Source organism: Cetorhinus maximus, chromosome 32 (genome assembly GCF_964194155.1).
Source record: "Cetorhinus maximus chromosome 32, sCetMax3.hap1.1, whole genome shotgun sequence".
In the NCBI taxonomy this organism is placed as follows: Eukaryota; Metazoa; Chordata; class Chondrichthyes; order Lamniformes; family Cetorhinidae; genus Cetorhinus; species Cetorhinus maximus.
In genome coordinates this window covers 5,876,471-5,896,431 of record NC_135910.1, presented here as the reverse complement: position 1 = coordinate 5,896,431, position 19,961 = coordinate 5,876,471, and the positions used below count along the sequence as shown (strand labels likewise).

Sequence of the window (19,961 nt, the reverse complement as noted above, 5' to 3'; positions counted from 1 at the left end):
AAAATCGGTTTTCCATTTTGTCATTATAACATAAGGCATCTAACACATTTAGTAATTTCTTGGAGTAGGCATTTCTTTTCATAAAACAGTCTGATAATTGGTGACCTGTGTCAACCCATCGTATGTTAGAGATCTCCTTTCTCTCTAACATTTCTTTTCTGCTAACTAGGTCTATTCTTAACCTTTTCTTAGCGACGCTTTTCGTTGAATGAACATTATCCCAAAGAGACCGATTATCAACATAACATTCCATGGGCACACCTTTCTCACATTATCCTAGGCATAGTATTTCTGTCAGACTATTGGATAAGTAAACCCCCATATCTATCGCTTCTACTGAGGCCAGCGTTTCAGCAGCTAAGTTACTTTTCACTACCCTTTTTATTTTCTTGGCTTCCCAAGCCAACAGGCAACATTTATTATTCTTTCCCTCCAAGAATATGATAATCCCTGCCGTGCTAGACCATCCATCTGAAAGATTGGCATGTGATGCTTTGCCAAAAGCCCCACATCTTATGGTTCACCCAAGGCTGGGAACTTGAGTGCGCATTCTTCTGAATTTAATTTCTTCCGTGTTCTATTTGCTCTCAGAACTTCCTCAGCTGTAACGTGCTTCATCATAGTACTCAGTTCCAATACATCATAACTAGCACCAGGTCTAGTCTGTCCAATCAAACTTCTCAATTGGTCTGTTTCTTCCTTGGATGCAGGATCCTCTTTTTGTGAGGACCTGGCCTGATTTATTGGAATGTGATTGATGTTTTCTAACCACGACCGTTGATTCAATGTCATTCTTGACTTGTTCTGCTTAATGTCTAAATCTGTGTATTTAAAGGCCCCTGAAGCCTGACTTCCAACTTTAAATTCCTCCTTTATTTTCTTGATTACCCATTGCTCAAATTCTACAGAACCTCCGCACAGAAAATCATCAACATGCATGATAAAGATTCCTGCTAGTTTCTCCTTGTGATACCAGTAGAGCATTGCAGGGTCTGCCTTTAGCTGAGTACAACCTGTTTCGAACAGGACAGTCCTCATGGAAAAATACCACACCCTTGATGCAACATTCAATCCATAAACACATTTGTTCAATTTCCACAGCTTTCCTTCTATATTGCCAGTTTCAAAAAAACTTCCCCTTGAAATTTTTCACCCTGCAAAAACGCAGCCTTTATATCAATCCATTTGCACTCCCAGGAATATGATGCTAAAATAGCTAAAAAAAAATCTTCAAGCTCATTTTCCCTGCAATAGGGGAGTCCACCCTGACATCTTGATCCCCAAGTCATTCTTCAAAGCCTCGGGCTACTAGTCTCGCTTTAGCCTTGTACAAGCCATCAGGAAGTACCTTTTCTGCACAGATCCACCTGTGCGATAAGACTGGCTGTCCCCTGTCAGGTATTTCAGTGCATACCACATGTCCTTTCCAACTCTGCAACTCTATTTGCTTGGCTTCCTTTATCAGCTTATTTTCCAATTTATCAGCAGCTACTAAAACCTCTCGATCATACAGGCTTCTATTTCTATCGACATCCCTCGCTTGTTCTGTAGTCCTCGTTCTCATCAAGCTACGACCTCTACTCGCATTCCTCTCTCTTTCTGGAGTACTGCTATATGATCTTTCCCACATGCGATCAGGATCCCTTTCGCAAGTCCGTGATCTTTTCCTGGGGTCACGACCGCTTTCTGGTCCACTGTCAGAACTCATAATGCATTTTCTGGGCTTCCACATCTTTACCTCAGCTTGCCAATCCACGGGTCAGATCTCCTGTCCTTCATCCTGCACATTTAGCCATTGTTTGTATTTACCAGTGGCCTTTCCTGCTCTCCTTATGAGGGTGGCATCCCTCCGCACACTGGTCCCTTCTGGCACATATGTTACCTTTGTTCCTACTTTGGGTAGTTGCCCTTTTGGATGAATAGCCTTATCCTGTGCTTCAGTGTTACTCTGTTCATCGTCAGTCGACCCTCTATCTGCTGTAGTCGGCTCCTCATAACTGTCCAATATGTGCGTATGTGAAGTGCATGGCGCCTCTTCGCTTTCTATGTCCTGTTCAGAACCTGTAAAGGTATAGTCAGTGCCAATTAACCTCAAAGAACGTACCCTAACAGTTTGATTCCCGTGTGTACAATCACTACTTTTCCATCACTGCCTATCACTTTGCCAGGTCCTTTCCACTTTTTCCAGCCTTCCCTTTTGTAATACACCATATGTCCTTGTCTAAACTGTATCCTGTTGGTCTTTTGTGGTGCCATAAGGCTCTCCGAATTTTCTCCGAAACCTCAGCTTTAATGAAAGCCTTTCTGCCCACATGCAAAGCATTCAGGTGAGAAGAAAAAGTGGAGCTAATGTTAGTCCCTTCTAGAGCAGGGGAAACATCTGACAACATCGAAGGCAACTTTGGATTCCTTTTGTACACCAACTGGTACGGACTGTACCCCCCCCAACCATTTGCAAAGAGTTCTTTGCATGTGCTGTCCAGTCCAGCACTGTTTGCAATTTGCAATCTGCTTGATCGGCCAATGTTTTATGTAACATGCCGTCTATCGCTGCATGATTTTTCTTGCACAGACCATTACTGAACAGACTCTCAGCCACAGTGTACATAACTATGATATTCAAATTTACACGTCTCGAAATTCCTCATTCGCAAATTTCCCACCGTTATCGGTCAGGAATTTTGTTGGCGTTCCTAATCCTGTTCCCACCCATTTCCCCATGACCTCAGCGACAACGGTCCTTTTGTCCTTGCTATGTTGTACAGTACATAGGCTAAATCTGGTCGCCATATCTACGAAGCGTAGCAAAGAAATATCCCCATCTTGTCCCATATGTTTAAGTCCATTGCCACTGCATCATTAAATTCCCTGACTAGTGGCAAGCTCATAACAGGACGTGGTGGTGTCCTTCAATATTAAATACAAATTTCACACTGAGCCATGATTCGCTCAATAAGGTCATCATATCCTTTATCAACCACTCCAGCATCTTATAGTAGAGCTTTCAGTTTTTGTGGTGCCGGATGTGCAAACTGTCTATGCAACTTCCAAATAATCTTCCTTTCGTCTTATTCCCAGAAGTTAACAAAACTTCATGAACTTTTTGATGAGAGATATCTGGCTTTCTTAGTGACAGGCAGCAATGGCCTGCAATGTAGATCCACATTTTTCCCCGAACACAACCGCTCTATCATTCTTCACGTCTAGCATCATCTGAGCCTTTTTCATTGAAGATTGGCTTAACAATAGAGGTAACTCGCTAGAGACCACATCAGTACTGACGAACCGACTGATCCCATCTATCCTGCAAGGGAGGACTACCCTTTTGGAAGACGTTAGTGTGTTATCATCTCCAAACCTGAAGCAAGTGGAGCTTTCATACTCCTTGACCTCCCACCGGTCTGCCTCATCGAGAGACTCCAGGTAAGCAGTTGAGCCAATCCAGGTAAGCAGTTGAACGAATCGACCATCAAGATACTCGTCACTGGATTCAAACTCTGAGTGACCAACACAATTCCACCATGACGGTCACCATCATCATTTTCAGCCTCAGTCTCATGGGTTACTTCAAAAACATGATTCTTTCACTGTGGGCAATCCATCGAGTAATGATATTTAAAATCTCACCAATAACACTGAGTAACCATTCTCCGTGCATTTTTCCAGTTCAAGTGCCTACGGTCACTGTCCCAAACCCACTTTTTGTCTCGACTCTCAAATTGGCTAAAGGTGCCACCATTTTCAGACCACCTATCAGGGACGCTGTCTTTGTATTGGAATCTTCGCCTAATATTTGGTTGATCTCGAAATTCGGCCACCATGGAATCCGCCATCCTTTGCTTGACGGAACATTTGTTCGTATTTGCTAAGGAAGTGGCTGGGAATGACTGTTTTCCCAGAAATCTTTTTAGAGCAGCAGCCATTTGGTCCAGGAGAGGGCCTTTCCCATGAAATTGAACCCCCGTCAATACTAAAAGTCTATCGACGTGAGAAATGCGTGCACAATCAGTAACTTAATTGCCAATCCAGACTCCGGGATTTCAAGTTCAAATCTCTTCAATCTCATATGCCATTTATCAAAGTCCATAATATATTCCTCCATGGACTGATCGGCTGTTTTCTTAAATCTATCAAGGATTGACCGTGCTTCATGTGCTTTCAATAAATCATCCTTTTTGTATAACTTCTCCAAAAACTGCAATAGAAAGTCCAATCCCTCTTCTTGATCCAAATCATCTACATTCCATTCTGAAAATACTTTACCCCTAATCTTGCTTTTTGCTGGTAGTGACAAAGCCAAGGCCATACCTTGCTTCTTTCAGGGTAATGAAGTAACCCGTGTTCACATCTCAACTTCATTTTCCCGTTGCTGATATGGTTCCGTCTCTGAAAAAAATTGCCGGGTAGTCAAAGCCTGAGATTTTGATTCCTCCTTCCACTATTCGGTAACTGAGTTTGTCAGCAGCAATAGGCTTCTTTTCCTCCCAGAGGATAGGGACAAAAACTTATTTTACAGCAACCAATCACCAAAACGTAATGTTAATCCTCTGCTACCATGTTAACTCCAATAACTGTATATAAGGGAGGAATGAGTCCGAAGCTAGTATTTTGCCTCAAGCAGGCTTATTCTTCAGACAGCTCAAAAGAGTGACAGACTCCCAGTCCCTTTCCCCCTGGAATGTTACAGCTGTACCCATTTATAGGTGAGCCAATGCCCATCACTTGTTGTAACAATGTCATTGCTATACAATGTAATTGCCAGACAACAAGAAAATTGTTATTCAACCTTCACAATCTAATTAGTGATACATGGATAAGCATCGCACTCACTATGGACTCAGCATGGCACTCATTATAGTGTCAGAATCGCACGCTCCTGGACTCAGCATCTCACTTTCTACAGGATCAGCATCTCACTCTCCTAGACTCAGAATCTCATTGTCTTTGGACTCAGCATCTCACTCTCAATCAACTCAGCACCTCACTCTGTATAGACTCAGCGTCGTACTCTATATAGACTCACGTCTCATTCTCTATAGACTCAGCATAGTATTCTCGATGGACTCAGTATCACACTCTATATAGACTCAGCATCTCATTCTCTACAGGCTCAGCATCGCACGCTCTATAGACTCAGCATCGCACGCTCTACAGACACAGCATCAAACGCTCTACAGACTCAGCATCGAACGCTCTTCAGACTCAGCATCGCACTCTCTATAGACTCAGCATCGCACTCTCTATAGACTCAGCATCGCACTCTCTAAAGACACAGCATCGCACTCTCTACAGACTCAGCATCGCACTCTCTATAGACTCAGCATCGCACTCTCTATAGACTCAGCATCGCACTCTCTGTAGACACAGCATCGCACTCTCTGTAGACACAGCATCGCACTCTCTGTAGACACAGCATCGCACTCTCTGTAGACACAGCATCGCACTCTCTGCAGACTCAGCATCGCACTCTCTGCAGACTCAGCATCGCACTCTCTATAGACTCAGCATCGCACTCTCTGCAGACTCAGCATCGCACTCTCTATAGACTCAGCATCGCAGTCTCTATAGACTCAGCATTGCACTCTCTATAGACTCAGGATCACATTCCCTACAGACACAGCATCGCACTCTCTATAGACTCAGCATCACACTCTCTATAGACCCAGCATCGCACTCTCCATAGACTCAGCATCACACTCTCCATAGACTCAGCATCTCACTCTCTACAGACTCAGCATCGCATTCCCTACAGACTCAGCATTGCACTCTCTATAGCCTCAGCATCTCACTCTTTACAGACTCAGCATTGCACTCTCTATGGACTCAGCATCGCCATCTCTATATTAACTCCAATAACTGTATATAAGGGAGGAATGAGTCCGAAACTAGTACTTTGCCTCAAGCAGCTTTATTCTTCAGACAGCTCAAAAGAGTAACAGACTCCCAGTTTCTTTCCCCCTGGAATTTTACACTCTCGACAGACTCAGCATCTCACTCTCTATAGACTCAGCAACACACTCTCTATAGACTCAGCATCGCACTCTCTGTGGACTCAGCATCGCACTCTCTACAGACTCAGCATCGCACTCTCTACAGACTCAGCATCGCACTCGCTACAGACTCAGCATCGCACTCTTCATAGACTCAGCATCGCACTCTCCATAGACTCAGCATCGCACTCTCCATAGACTGAGCATCGGACTCTCTTATAGACTCAGCATCGCACTCTCTTATAGACTCAGCATCGCATTCTCTATAGACAGCATCGCACTCTCTATAGACTCAGCATCGCACTCTCCATAGACTCAGCATCGCACTCTCTACAGACTCAGCATCGCACACTCTTATAGACTCAGCATCGCACTCTCTTATAGACTCAGCATCGCACTGTCCATAGACTCAGTATCGCACTCTCTATAGACTCAGCATCGCACTCTCTTATAGACTCAGCATCGCACTCTCTATAGACTCTCCATCGAACTCTCTATAGACTCAGCATCGCACTCTCTTATAGACTCAGCATCGCAGTCTCCATAGACTCAGTATCGCACTCTCTTATAGACTCAGCATTGCACTCTCTATAGACTCTCCATCGAACTCTCTATAGACTCTCCATCGAACTCTCTATAGACTCAGCATCTCACTCTCTGCAGACTCTCCATCGAACTCTCTATAGACTCAGCAACACACTCTCTATAGACTCAGCATCGCACTCTCTGTGGACTCAGCATCGCACTCTCTACAGACTCAGCATCGCACTCGCTACAGACTCAACATCGCACTCGCTACAGACTCAGCATCACACTCTTCATAGACTCAGCATCACACTCTCCATAGACTCAGCATCGCACTCTCTTATAGACTCAGCATCGCACTCTCTTTAGACTCAGCATCGCACTCTCTTATAGACTCAGCATCGCACTCTCTTATAGACTCAGCATCGCACTCGCTATAGACTCAGCATCGCACTCTCTTATAGACTCAGCATCGCACCCTCTATAGACTCAGCATCGCACTCTCTTTAGACTCAGCATCGCACTCTCTGTAGACACAGCATCGCACTCTCTATAGACTCAGCATCGCACTCTCCATAGACTCAGCATCGCACTCTCTATAGACTCAGCATCGCACTCTCCATAGACTCAGCATCGCACTCTCTTTAGACTCAGCATCGCACTCTCCATAGACTCAGCATCGCACTCTCTTTAGACTCAGCATCGCACTCTCCATAGACTCAGCATCGCACTCTCTATAGACTCAGCATCGCACTCTCCATAGACTCAGCATCGCACTCTCTTTAGACTCAGCATCGCACTCTCCATAGACTCAGCATCGCACTCTCCATAGACTCAGCATCGCACTCTCCTTAGACTCAGCATCGCACTCTCCATAGACTCAGCATCTCACTCTCTACAGACTCAGCATCGCACTCTCTTATAGACTCAGCATCGCACTCTCTATAGACTCAGCATCTCACTCTCTATAGACTCAGCATCGCACTCTCTACAGACTCAGCATCGCACTCTCTACAGACTCAGCATCGCACTCTCTACAGACTCAGCATCGCACTCTGCATAGACTCAGCATCGCACTCTCCATAGACTCAGCATCGCACTCTCTACAGACTCAGCATCGCACTCTCTACAGACTCAGCATCGCACTCTCTACAGACTCAGCATCGCACTCTCTACAGACTCAGCATCGCACTCTCTAAAGACTCAGCATCGCACTCTCTACAGACTCAGCATCGCACTCTCTACAGACTCAGCATCGCACTCTCTACAGACTCAGCATCGCACTCTCTACAGTCTCAGCATCGCACTCTCTACAGACTCAGCATCGCACTTTCTAACATCAGACACTATCACTTCCTCACTCAACCCTTTTTCCTTTCTCTAAATTTGCACAGATTCATTTGTCACTTCTAAGTTCAACTTTCCGTCTCAATCCTTTTGTATATGATTAGCTGGCTCTCAGTTATCTGCAACACTGTGACCTGAATGTTGCAAACTCATAAAAATGCCAATGACATTTCTGTGTTTTATAAAAATAGACATCGAGTGCAGGGCAGAATGATATTGTCGAAGTTCTCCAAACATTGGATAAGCCACAGTTAGAATACTGGGCACATCATGTGTTACAGTGCACCATCTCCATGAGGGACCCTCTGTACATCACTGCACTCCACTTTACCAGCCTGTACCGAGGCTGTGTTACTGGGTCTATAGAGACTGCCATGTCAAGCCTGTACGGTGGCCCAACAGGGTCACTCAGAGCCTGTGCTTCCAGCTGTGTTATCCCACAACTCCATCTTACTATGTTCAAAGTGCAGGATATGCTGACAAATAAAATAGGCACATTTCGCTGAGTTGCAGCATCACCAAGGAGGTGGCATTGGGGCAAGGACTGAATCTCAGGCAACAAAAACAGAAAATGCTGGAAAAGCACAGCAGTCCAGCAGCACCTGTGGAGAGAGAAGCAGAGTTAACGTTACGAGTTCCAGATAGAAGAGTCATACCGACTCGAAAGGTTAACTCTGTTTCTCTCTCCACAGATGCTGCTGGACCTGTTGAGTTTTTCCAGCATTTTCCATTTTTGCTTCAGATTTCCAGCATCCGCAGTATTTTGTTTTTATCTGTCTGGATCTCAGGGGTTCCATGGGTGTGGGAATTGGGTGAAACTATCACTTGCACCTCTGGCGTTTCCGAAAGATCTCTCTGAAATTTTCTTTTTTATTTGCTCGTGGAACATGGATATCGCTGGCTAGGCTAGCGTTTATTGCCCATCCCTAGTTGCCCTTGAGAAGGTGGTGGTGAGCTGCCTTCTTGAACCGCTGCAGTCCATGTGGTGTAGGTACACCCACAGTGCTGTTAGGGAGGAAGTGCCAGGATATTGACCCAGCGACAATAAGGGAACGGCCGATATATTTCCAAGTGAGGATCATGAGTGACTTGGAAGAGGACTTGCAGATCCTGGTGTTCCCATACATTTGCTTCCCTTGTCCTTCTAGGTGGTAGAGGTCATGGGTTTGGAAGTTGCTGCCTAAGGAAAATTGGTGAGTTGCCGTTGTGCATCTTGTAGATGGTACACACTGTTGCCACTGTGCATCGAAAGTGGGGGGAGTGAATGTTTAGGATGGTAGATGGGGTGCCAGTCAAGCGGGCTAGTTTTTCCTGGATGGCATTGAGTTTCTCAATTGTCGTTGGAGCTGCACTCATCCAGGCAAGCGGAGAGTATTCCATTGCAGACCTGACTCGTGCCCTGTAGATGGGGGGCTGGCTTTGGGGAGTCACTTTGTTGGAGATGGCTATTACCTGGCACTTGTGTGGTGCGCATGTTACTTGCCACTTGATAGACCAAGCCTGGATATTGTCCAGGTCTTGCTGCATATGGACACGGACTGCCTCAGCATCTGGGGAGTCACGAATGGTGCAATCACAGCGAACATCCCCATTTCTGACCTTATGATGGAGGGAAGGTCATTGATGAAGCAGCTGAAGATGGGTGGGCCGAGGACACTACCCTGAGGAACTCCTGAAGTGATGTTCTGGAGCTGAGATGATAGACCTCCAACAACCACAACCATCTTCCTTTGTGCTAGGTATGACTCCAACCAGCGGAGAGTTTCCCCTCTGATTCCCAATGACTCCAGTTTTGCTGGTGCTCCTTGATGCCACACCTGTTCAAATGCTGCCTTAATATCAAGGGCAGCCGCTCTCACCTCACCTCTGGAGTTCAGCTCTTTTGGACAAAAGAGGTAATGAGGTCAGGAGTTGAGTGGCTATGGTGGAAACCACACTGAGAGTCAGTGAGCGGGTTGTTGCTGACTAAGTGCTGCTTGATAGCACTGTTGACGACACTTTCCTTCACTTTACTGATGATCTAGAGTAGGCTGACGGGGTGGTGATTGGCCGGTTTGGATTTGTCCTGCTTTTTGTGTACAGGACATACCTGGGCAATTTTCCACACAGCCGGGTAGATGCCAGTGTTGTAGCTGTACTGGAACAGCTTGGCTAGGAGTGAGGAAAATTCTGGAGCACAAGTCTTCAGTACTATTGCTGGAGTGTTGTCAGGGCCCACAGCCTTTGCAGTATCCAATGCCGTTGACCATTTCCTGATATCACGTAGAGTGAATCGAATTGGCTGAAGGCTGGCATCTGTGACATTGGGGACCTCAGGAGGAGGCCAAGATGTATCATCCACTCAGCACTTCTGGCTGAAAATGGCTGCAAACGCTTCAGCCTTATCTTTTGAACAGGAATGCTGGGCTCATTCATCATTCAGGATGATGATATTTGTGAAGCCTCCTCCTCCAGCTAGTTGTTAAATTGTCCACCACCATTCATGACTGGATGTGGCAGGACTGCAGAGCTTAGATCTGATCAGTTGGTTGGGGATCACTTAGCTCTGTCTATGCAGTTTGGCATGCATGTAGTCCTGTGTTATAGCTTCACCAAGTTGACACCTCATTTTTAGGCGTACCTGGTGCTGCTTCTGGCATGCCCTCCTGCAATCTTCATTGGACCAGAGTTAATCCACTGGCTTTATGGCAATGGTTGAGTGGGGGATATGCCAGGCCATGAGGTTATAGACAGTGGTTGTGTACAATTCTGCTGCTGCTGATGGCCCACAGCACCTCATGGATGCCCAGCTCTGTGTTATTAGATCTGTTCAAAATCTATCATATTTATCAACATGAAGACGGGACTTTTTCTCCACAATGACTGTGCGGTGGTCACTCCTACCGATACTGTCATGGATAAATACATCTGCAGCAGGCAGGCTGGTGAGGATGAGGTCAAGTAGGTTTTTTCTTATTTTTGGTTCCCTCAGTATCTCCCGCGGGCCCAGTCCAGCAGCTATGTCCTTTAGGACTTGGCCAGCTCGGTCATTAGTGATGCTCCAAAGCCACTCTTGGTGATGGACATTCAAGTTCTCCACCCAAGGTACATTTTGCTCTTGCCATCCTCAGTGCTCCTTCCAAGTGGTGTTCAACCTGGAGGAGCACTGACTCATCAGTTGAGGAAGGATGATAGGTGGTAGCCAGCGGGAGGTTTCCTGCTCCATGTTTGATCTGATGCCGTGGGACTTCATGGGGTCCAGAGTGGGGGCATTTTTTCCGTTAGTACAGTTCAACTGAAACTGTCATTAGCTTGTACTGTCAGTAGAACTAGGCAGAGAAGAAAGTACAACCATTGGACAGTTTCAACGCATCATAAGTTAATATTGGGTCAACATTATTTTCCTCTTTAAACTCTTCATAGAGATGATTTTTTGCTACGTCTACAAAGATGCACTGAGCACATTACCAGCCTCAGAGTCCTTCACTCGGGGTCCTTTTGTCCCCATGTTCATTGACTGCATATCAACAACAACAGCTTATATTTATATAACACCTTTAACGTAATAAAAAGTCCCAAGGCATTTCACAATGGTATTCTAAAACAATACATAACATCGAGCCACATAAGGAGATATTAGGGCAAATAATCAACAGCTTTGTCAAAGAGGTAGATTTTAAGGAGTGCATTAAAAGATGAAGGAGAGGTAGAGAGATTTAGGGAGGGAATTTCAGAGCTCAGGGCAAGGCCAGCAATGGTGCAATGATTCAATTCAGGGATGCTCGAGAGGCTGGAATAGAGCATAGATGCAATGTTTGGAGGAGATTACGGAGGTAAGAAGGGACCTGGCCATAAAAGCAAAGAACTGCGGATGCTGGAAATCCAAAACAAAAACAGAAACAGAAATACCTGGAAAAACTCAGCAGGTCTGGCAGCATCGGCGGAGAAGAGCACAGTTGACGTTTCGAGTCCTCATGACCCTTCAACAGAACCTGGCCATGGATGAACGCGAAAAGAAGGCTGAGATTTTTTAAGTTGCCACTTCATTAATGGGAGCAACTCACCATTAAGTCTTTTATTATGTGATAGCAACGCACCCTGAAGGGAATAGATGAGAACAAACCTACTCACCAGCTTGGCCACTGCCTCTTTCTCGTAGCAGTTCAAATCACAGCAACAGGTTAAACCACACAAACCTCTTCTGTTCCCCTTCACTCACCCAATGGGAATGTCACTGTATTTGACACACAAGAGAACTAGATGTGACTTGCAGTGTCATACTGGTGGCTGTCATGCTGCCCAGTGACCAGGAATTATATTTAATTAACTGATTGACTGACAAGGGAGCCAAAGGGCATCAGGGGTAGGTGGGAATGTGGATTTGAGGGCACAATCAGATCAGCCATGACCTTATTAAATGGCTGAGCAGGCTTGAAGGGGCCGAATGGCCTACTCCCGCTCCTCATTCGTATGTTTGTAATTATTCTCAAGTGATATTTATTCCACCTTCTCCCCGTGGCTAAACCAGAATGAGGATATCTCAGTCACGAGCTGCGTTGTTTCCTGGCCACTTTACCTCTCAGGATGCCCCGCGTCCAACAATGCTCTGCACGTCTTCGAGAGCTCGCAAATGTTCTCTGCGTAGTCGTCAATCGCCTGCTCCAGGATCAGGTGTTTCTTCAACATCTGGAGTGAGCTCTGTTCATCCTTAATGAATTAAGAGTAGAAATAGTCAAACCCAGTGCATGAAGAGGATCTTATTCCAAACATGTTCATGGATGGTGACACAGAAGGACAGATTGGGCGATTTAATCCATCAGAATGAACACTTCCAGGAGTCGGGGTGCCAACTGCACTGCCCCTTCCCCAAGGCCAGTGAAACTTCCAACATGAAATACATTACCCCATCTGCCAAGCATCCACTGGATATTATAACGTTACCAAAGATCCCACTCAGACACAGTTTTAAAATTTTTTTTTAAAATAAAAATAAGTCTCCCATTTAAGACAGAGATGAGGAGGAATTTTTTTCTCTGTGGGTCATGGGTCTGTGGAACTCTCTTTCCCAGAGAACGATAGAGGCGGGGTCATTGAATATCCTTAAGGCAGAGGTAGATAGATTCTTGAGTAACAAAGGAATCAAAGGCTATCAGGGGTAGGCTGAAGAGTGGCATCGAGGCCACAATCATGATCTAGTTGAATGGCGGAGCAGGCTCGAGGGGCCGAATGGCCTACTCCTGTTCCTAATTTGTATGTTCGTAAATACCACTCAGAAGCAAATATTGATTCATTCTGATGGGATGTTACTCATGAAGGTGGAAATCTATCAACGCCACAGCATTGTTTGAGCCTTCCAATGTTTTCCCTAATATTCTCCCACCCACTTACATCTATGTTGTTTATTCTTTCAGAAAGTTAAAGGCCAGTTGTGAAACCTTACTGCACAGAAGGAGGCCATTTGGCCCATCATGCCTTTGCCAGCTTTTTGAAACAGCTGTCCAATTAGTTCTTCTTCCCTGCTCATTCCCCACAGCCCGGCTTCATTTTCCCATTTGTGTATTTATCAATTCCCTTTTGGAAAGTTGAATCTGCCTCCACCACCCTTTTAGTCAGCACGTTCCAGGTCACAACAACTTCCTTCGTAATTTTTTCCCCTATTTTTCCTCTGTTTCTCTTGCCGTAAGTTTGTGCCCTCTGGTTACCAACCCCCTTCTGCCACTAGAAGCGGTCTCTCTACCCCAATGCCTCATAACTGTGAACAACCTTAACCTTCTCTGCTCTTTCTCTTGATCTCTCCATAGTCAACCCCTTCCCCTGACGACTTTCTCAACCCCATAATCATCCTTCCCCATTTTTCTCCACACATTCCCCTTAGACCGACTGCACACTGTTCAGTTTTAAACTCAGTCAACTCACTAACAAATCATTCAACACAATAATCTTACTAACAAGCCATTAAATTAAGTGACATTACTTACACGCCATTAAACTCAGCGATCTTAGTAACAAATCATTAAACTCAGTGATCTCACGAACCAAATGTCAAACTGACCATTCCTTTTAATTAGATTCTCTTCCTAACAGCACTGTGGGTGTACCTACACCACACGGGCTGCAGCGGTTCAAGAAGGAGGCTCACCACCACATTCCCAAGGGCAACTAGAGATGGGCAATAAACGCTGGCCTAGCCAGCGATGCCCACATCCCATTAAACAGCTCTGAGTACCTTTAGTTAACACCCTTGAGATATGTCCCTGTATGTTAAGAAGAAACAAAGTGCAGGAGTCCCCTCTCAGTCCTGATGCTCTGCTCAATCACCTGGGTATAGCTGCTAAACTCGGTGGACTCTGTTCTTAGGCTGGGGCTTCCCAAACTGTGGGTCACGACCCCCATTAGAACCGCAATTCGAGATTTTGGGGTGGCGAGCTCTGAGGCTGCTGTGGAGCTCGGACTGATTTCTGACAGCTGCGAGACCCCTGTAAATCATCACTTTCTTTTCCATTGGTGGGTGCGGCCTAATGGATTTCTCTCTCAGGTCTGATTGCTGCTGCAAAATAAGCCCCCTCATTTCCCCCAGTCAAGACTAAACCACACCCCCGCCACCCCCACCCCATGCCCAAAAACTGAAGCTTCCGCATCCCCCACCACCCCCGCCAAATTTTCACTCCTGAGGCATTAAAATGGGGTCACAGGGGGAAAAGGTTTGGGAATCGCTGTCTTCAACTGTTTCTCCCAGTCAAGCCCAACACGCATTGAAATGACTAGAGCATCTGGGATACAATCAGGCACTGTCCATTGCAAAAGGGCCAAAGGAAGGCTCACTAAAAATCCATTGACGGCATCCTGCCTGCTGCTGTTGTTGGTAACCTGATGCTGTCTGAGAGCTTTGGAAAGGTATCATGGAGAGTTGAAGAGTGACAGATATTGGGATGGTTGGAGGAGTGAGGATGAACTGCCTGTGATGGTGAGAGAGCTGGTGGCCCAATGTCACCAACATCTCCAGCATTTGGACAAGTGAACTTTTAACTCCCTGTGACAATGACATTAGGTTTGACGTGATGATTCACGCAGGGCCTGAGGATCCTGGCATTGTCAATATACCCTCAAGATACCCCAATGTACCCTCTGTGTGCCCCAATACATCTCAATATACCCTAATGTACCCTATATGTGCCCAAATACTCAATATACTCCAATGTTGCCTCCATGTGCCCAAATACACCTCAATATACCCCAATCTACCCTTTATGTGTCCCAGTACACCTCAATATACCATTAATATACCCCAATATACTCTGGGCAGAACTAACAGCTATAACTATGGATGAAGAGTGGGAGGTATTGAGAAAAGTATTTGGTGGATGACAGGGCCTGTGCAGCTCCTAAAGAGCAAGAGTTCTACATGTGCAATTAGACAACACTGGGCAATGAGGAGAGTGAGATATGGTGTAAAACTAAACAATAAAGAGCATCTTCTAATGTAAAGAACAGAAGAGACTGGGAGAGACACAAACAACAGAAAAGGGTTCGTAAGTCATGAGGGATAGAAAAAGGAATAAAAGATAAAGCTTGTGATAACAGACAGCACTAAAAGTTTTTAGAAGTATAATGAGAGAATAAGGATGGCTAAGATTGACATGAACTCCTTAAAAACAGACACAGTTGACACTGTAATTGGAAATGCCAAACTTACTAAACATCCACTTTGCATCTGTCACCGTGGAGGATGAGGAGAAAGTACCAGAAATATAAGGTAAGCTAAAAATAAATTGCTGGATCCCCCATCATCAACATCCTGGGGAGTTACCATTGACCAGAAACTGAACTGGATCAGTTATATAAATACTGTGGCTACAAGAGCAGGTCAGGGGCTGGGAATTCTGTGGCCAGTAACTCACCTCCTGACTCCCCAAAGCCTTTCCACAAGGCACAAGTCAGGAGTGTGATGGAATACTCCCCACTTGCCTGGATGAGTGCAGCTCCCACAACACTCAAGAAACTCGACACCATCCAAGACAAAGCAGCCCACTTGATCGACACCCCATCCACCACCTTAAACATTCACTCCCTCTGCCGCCGACACACAGTGGCAGCAGTGTGTGCCATCTACAGGATGCACTGCAGCAACTCACCAAGGCTCCTTCAACAGCACCTTCCAACCCCACAACCTCTACCACCTAGAAGGGCAAGTGCAGCAGATGAATGGAACCTGCAGGTTCCCCTCCAAGCCACTCACCATCCTGACATTAGAACTATATCACCATTCCTCCACTGTCACGGGTTCAAAATCCTGGAACTCCCTTCCTAACAGCACTGCGGGGCTATGGGGGTTTAAGAAGGCCCCTCACCAGCACCATCTGAAGGGCAATTAAGGATAGGGCATAAGAAGCTCAGTTCAGTGAGAAAATCATCTGGGATCAATGGCTTTATAAACAGAGGCAAAGTAAGCTATGCTAAATCTCTATAGGTATCTGATTAGGCTTCAGCTGGAGTATCTGGGTCCTCACTTTTGAAAGGATGTCAAAGCCTTGGAGAGAGAAGATTTACTAGAACATTACCAAGAATGAGAGACTTCATCTATGTGGAGAGGCTGGAGCAGCTGCCTCACATGAAAGGAAAAGGAAGGCAAATCCCCGAACACACCCTCATTCAACACCTTCCCCAAGTGCAGACTCACTCAATACTTATGCAGGTACAAACTCACTCAGCACCTTCCCCAAGTACAGATTCACTCAACACTTACCCCAAGTACAGTCTCATTCAACACTTACCCCTGGTACAGACTTACTCAATATTTACCCCAGGTACAAACTCACTCAGCACCATCCCCAAGTACAGACTCACTCAATACTTGCCCCAGGTACAAATTCACTCAATACTTACCCCAGGTACAAACTTACTCAACACCTACCCAGGTACGAACTCACTCAACACCTTCCCCAAATACAGGCTCATTCAACACTTACCCCTGGTACAGACTCACTCAACACTTACCCCAGGTACAAACTCACTCAATGCTTACCCCAGGTACAAACTCACCCAACACTTAGCTGAAGTACAGACTCACCACTTAGAGCAGAGAAGGCTGAGGGGAGAATTAATGAAATTGTTCAAAATGATCATTGGTATTGACAGAGTAAATTAGGAGAAACAGTTTCCATTGGTAGCAGGATCAGAACTAGAGGGTAGAGGTTGAAGATAATTGGCAAAAAAATCCAGAGGGGAGAATTTTGTTTTTGCGGCAAATTGTTATGATCTGGAATGCTCTGCCTGAAAGGATGGTGGAATCAGATTCAATAATAACTTATAAAAGGGTATTGGAGATAGGCTTGCAAAGGAGAAAACTTCTGGGCAAAGGGAGAAAGAGTGGTACTAGTTGGAAAATTCTTTCAAAGAAGCAGCACAGGCCAGATGGGCAGAATAACCTCCTTCTGTTTTGTTTGATTCTATGCCATTGCTTTTCTTGAACCTCCATAACCAATATTCTCTTCAATGTAAACCTCCTTACCTTCACACTTTTTTCCCCATGCTGCTGTGGCTCCTCGTCTCTTCTCTTTCTCCTCTACCAACTTCTAACCCCACTCTTCCCTCTCCTCGAACTCTAACTCCAATCTTCCCCGACCTCTAACCCCACTCTTCCCTCTCCTCGAACTCTAACTCCAATCTTCCCCGACCTCTAACCCCACTCTTCCCTCTCCTCAAACTCTAACTCCAATCTTCCCCGACCTCTAACCCCACTCTTCCCTCTCCTCGAACTCTAACTCCAATCTTCCCCGACCTCTAACCCCACTCTTCCCTCTCCTCGAACTCTAACTCCAATCTTCCCCGACCTCTAACCCCACTCTTCCCTCTCCTCGAACTCTAACTCCAATCTTCCCCGACCTCTAACCCCACTCTTCCCTCTCCTCGAACTCTAACTCCAATCTTCCCCGACCTCTAACCCCACTCTTCCCTCTCCTCGAACTCTAACTCCAATCTTCCCCGACCTCTCACCCCACTCTTCCCTCTCCTCAAACTCAAACCACAATCTTCTGTCTGACATCTAACTCCAGTTTTCCCTCTCTTCGAACTCTAACCCCAATCTTTCCCTGGCCTCTAACCCCACTCTTCCTTCTCCTCAAACTTTAACCCCAATCTTTCCCCGGCCTCTAACCCCACTCTTCCCTCTCCTCGAACTCTAACCCCAATCCTCCCTCGACCTCTAACCCCACTCTTCCCTCTCCTTGAACTCTAACCCCAATCTTCCCCCTGACCTCTAACCCCACTCTTCCCTCTCCTCAAACTCTAACCCCAATCTTCCTCCTGAACTCTAACCCCACTCTTCCCTCTCCTCGAACTCTAACCCCAATCTTGCCCCTAACCTCTAACAGCACTTTTCCTTCTCTCTAACCTCATTCCTCCTTTCCTCCCACCTTACTCACACTTTCCTATCTCGCTTGCCTCCGGGATCAATATTCCCTCATCCTTTACTCAAACACCTCTCCCTCTAACCACACTTCCTCTCAACACCAGCGCCCCATCCCCCCTGCCCCACCCGGTGCATCATTCCAAGAGAGGAAAAGTCAATACAAATTTTTCTTTACAATTTACTGATAGGAGACCTGACTCTGGTCACTTACTTCAACACCTCTTTGTGCTCTCCTGTTAGCCCCAGGAATGAGAACATCTGAGCAGAGCAGTCAGGGAGACTGGGCTATAACCTCATTGTATATCATGGTGCACAGATGCCACAGTATTCATCCCGCCTCATGTGTCAACCTCCATACCTGGAGGAAAAGGAAGGCAAACTTGCAGATACATCCTTACCCGACACCTCCCCCCGGCACAGGCTCACACCTTGTGTATTTGTGCCTATGAGTGATCTGCACGAACGCAATGAGTTTCTCGTCCCGTTTCGGGAGCCCAAGCCTCAGATTGTTTCCCCCTGGGTGTCCCTCACCTTTCCTTTCTCGTCCGTCATCATGTGCAGTTCTTGCTCACTCAGCCACGACTCCACCTCAGACGCGTCAAAGTAATACTGCTGGACTTGCTCCATCGCAGTCAGCCTCTGCTGCCTCTGCTGCGTCTCCTCTCGGAGGACATCCCATAACTCCTGCAGCCGGTCCAGGCTCAGACGCACAGCGTCAACCTCCGGGCTCTGGATGGAGGCGATGTGCCCCGCCCGCTCTAGCACGTCACTGACCCGAGGATGGTGGCCCTGAATCTCCCGTTGAAGAGTCTGCGGACATCAAACAGAGAGGGTGCTAAACAGAGTCAGGGGAGCTGGCAGGTACAGTCCTCAATCTGTTTGTGTGTGTCTGACAGCGTGTGTGCAGGTGTTGTATGTGTGAGTGTCTGTGTTTGATTGAGTCTCGGTGTACTGCAGCAAGTCGCTAAAGTTTCTTCGACAGCACCTCACCCCAAATCACACATCATCCTGACTTGGAAATGTATCGCCCGTTCCTTCATCATTAATGGATAAAAATCATGGCACTCCCTCTCTAATAGCACTGCGGGAATACCAGCATCACACTTACTGAAGTGGTTCAGCTCACCACCATCATCTCAAGGGCAACTGGGGATTGGTAATAAAGTGAGTGAGTGAGTGAGTGAGCGAGTGTTTGTGGATGAGTGAATGAGTAAATGAGTGAGTAAGTGAGTGAATTTGTATGTGAGTGAGTGTTTGTGTGAGAGAGTGTTTGCGTGACTGTGTATGTTTATGTGAGAGTTTGTGTGTGTGAGTGAATAAGTGATTGTGTGAGTGTTTATGTGAGTTTGTGTGTGTGAGTGAGTGAATAAGTGATTGTGTGAGTGAGTGTTTGTGTTTAAGTGTTTGTGTGAGTGTTTATGTGAATTTGTATGTGTGTGAGTGAGTGAGTGAGTGAGTGAGTGTTTGTGTTTAAGTGTTTATGTGAGAGTTTGTGTGTGAGTGTGTGAATAGGTGATTGTGTGAGTGAGTGTTTGTTTAAGTGTTTGTGTGAGTGTTTATGTGAGTTTGTGTGTGTGTGAGTAAGTGATTGTGAGTGAGTGTTTGTGTTTAAGTGTTTGTGTGAGTGTTTATGTGAATTTGTGTGTGTGTGTGTGTGTGTGTGTGTGTGTGTGTGAGTGATTGTGTGAGTGAATAAGTGATTGTGTGAGTGA

At 46.0% G+C, this 19,961-nt stretch overlaps 1 protein-coding gene across 1 annotated transcript in view; it reads right to left on the bottom strand.

Moving 5' to 3' along the window:
• Positions 1-19,961, bottom strand: part of sptbn4b (spectrin, beta, non-erythrocytic 4b) — a 320,876-nt gene that overhangs the window by 66,761 nt on the left and 234,154 nt on the right. The window contains exons 22-23 of the mRNA XM_078533196.1: positions 18,781-19,059; positions 12,418-12,548 (exon numbers count right to left, since the gene is read on the bottom strand). Of these exons, the coding sequence (XP_078389322.1) occupies positions 12,418-12,548; positions 18,781-19,059 (410 nt within the window). The remainder of the gene's footprint in view (positions 1-12,417; positions 12,549-18,780; positions 19,060-19,961) is intronic.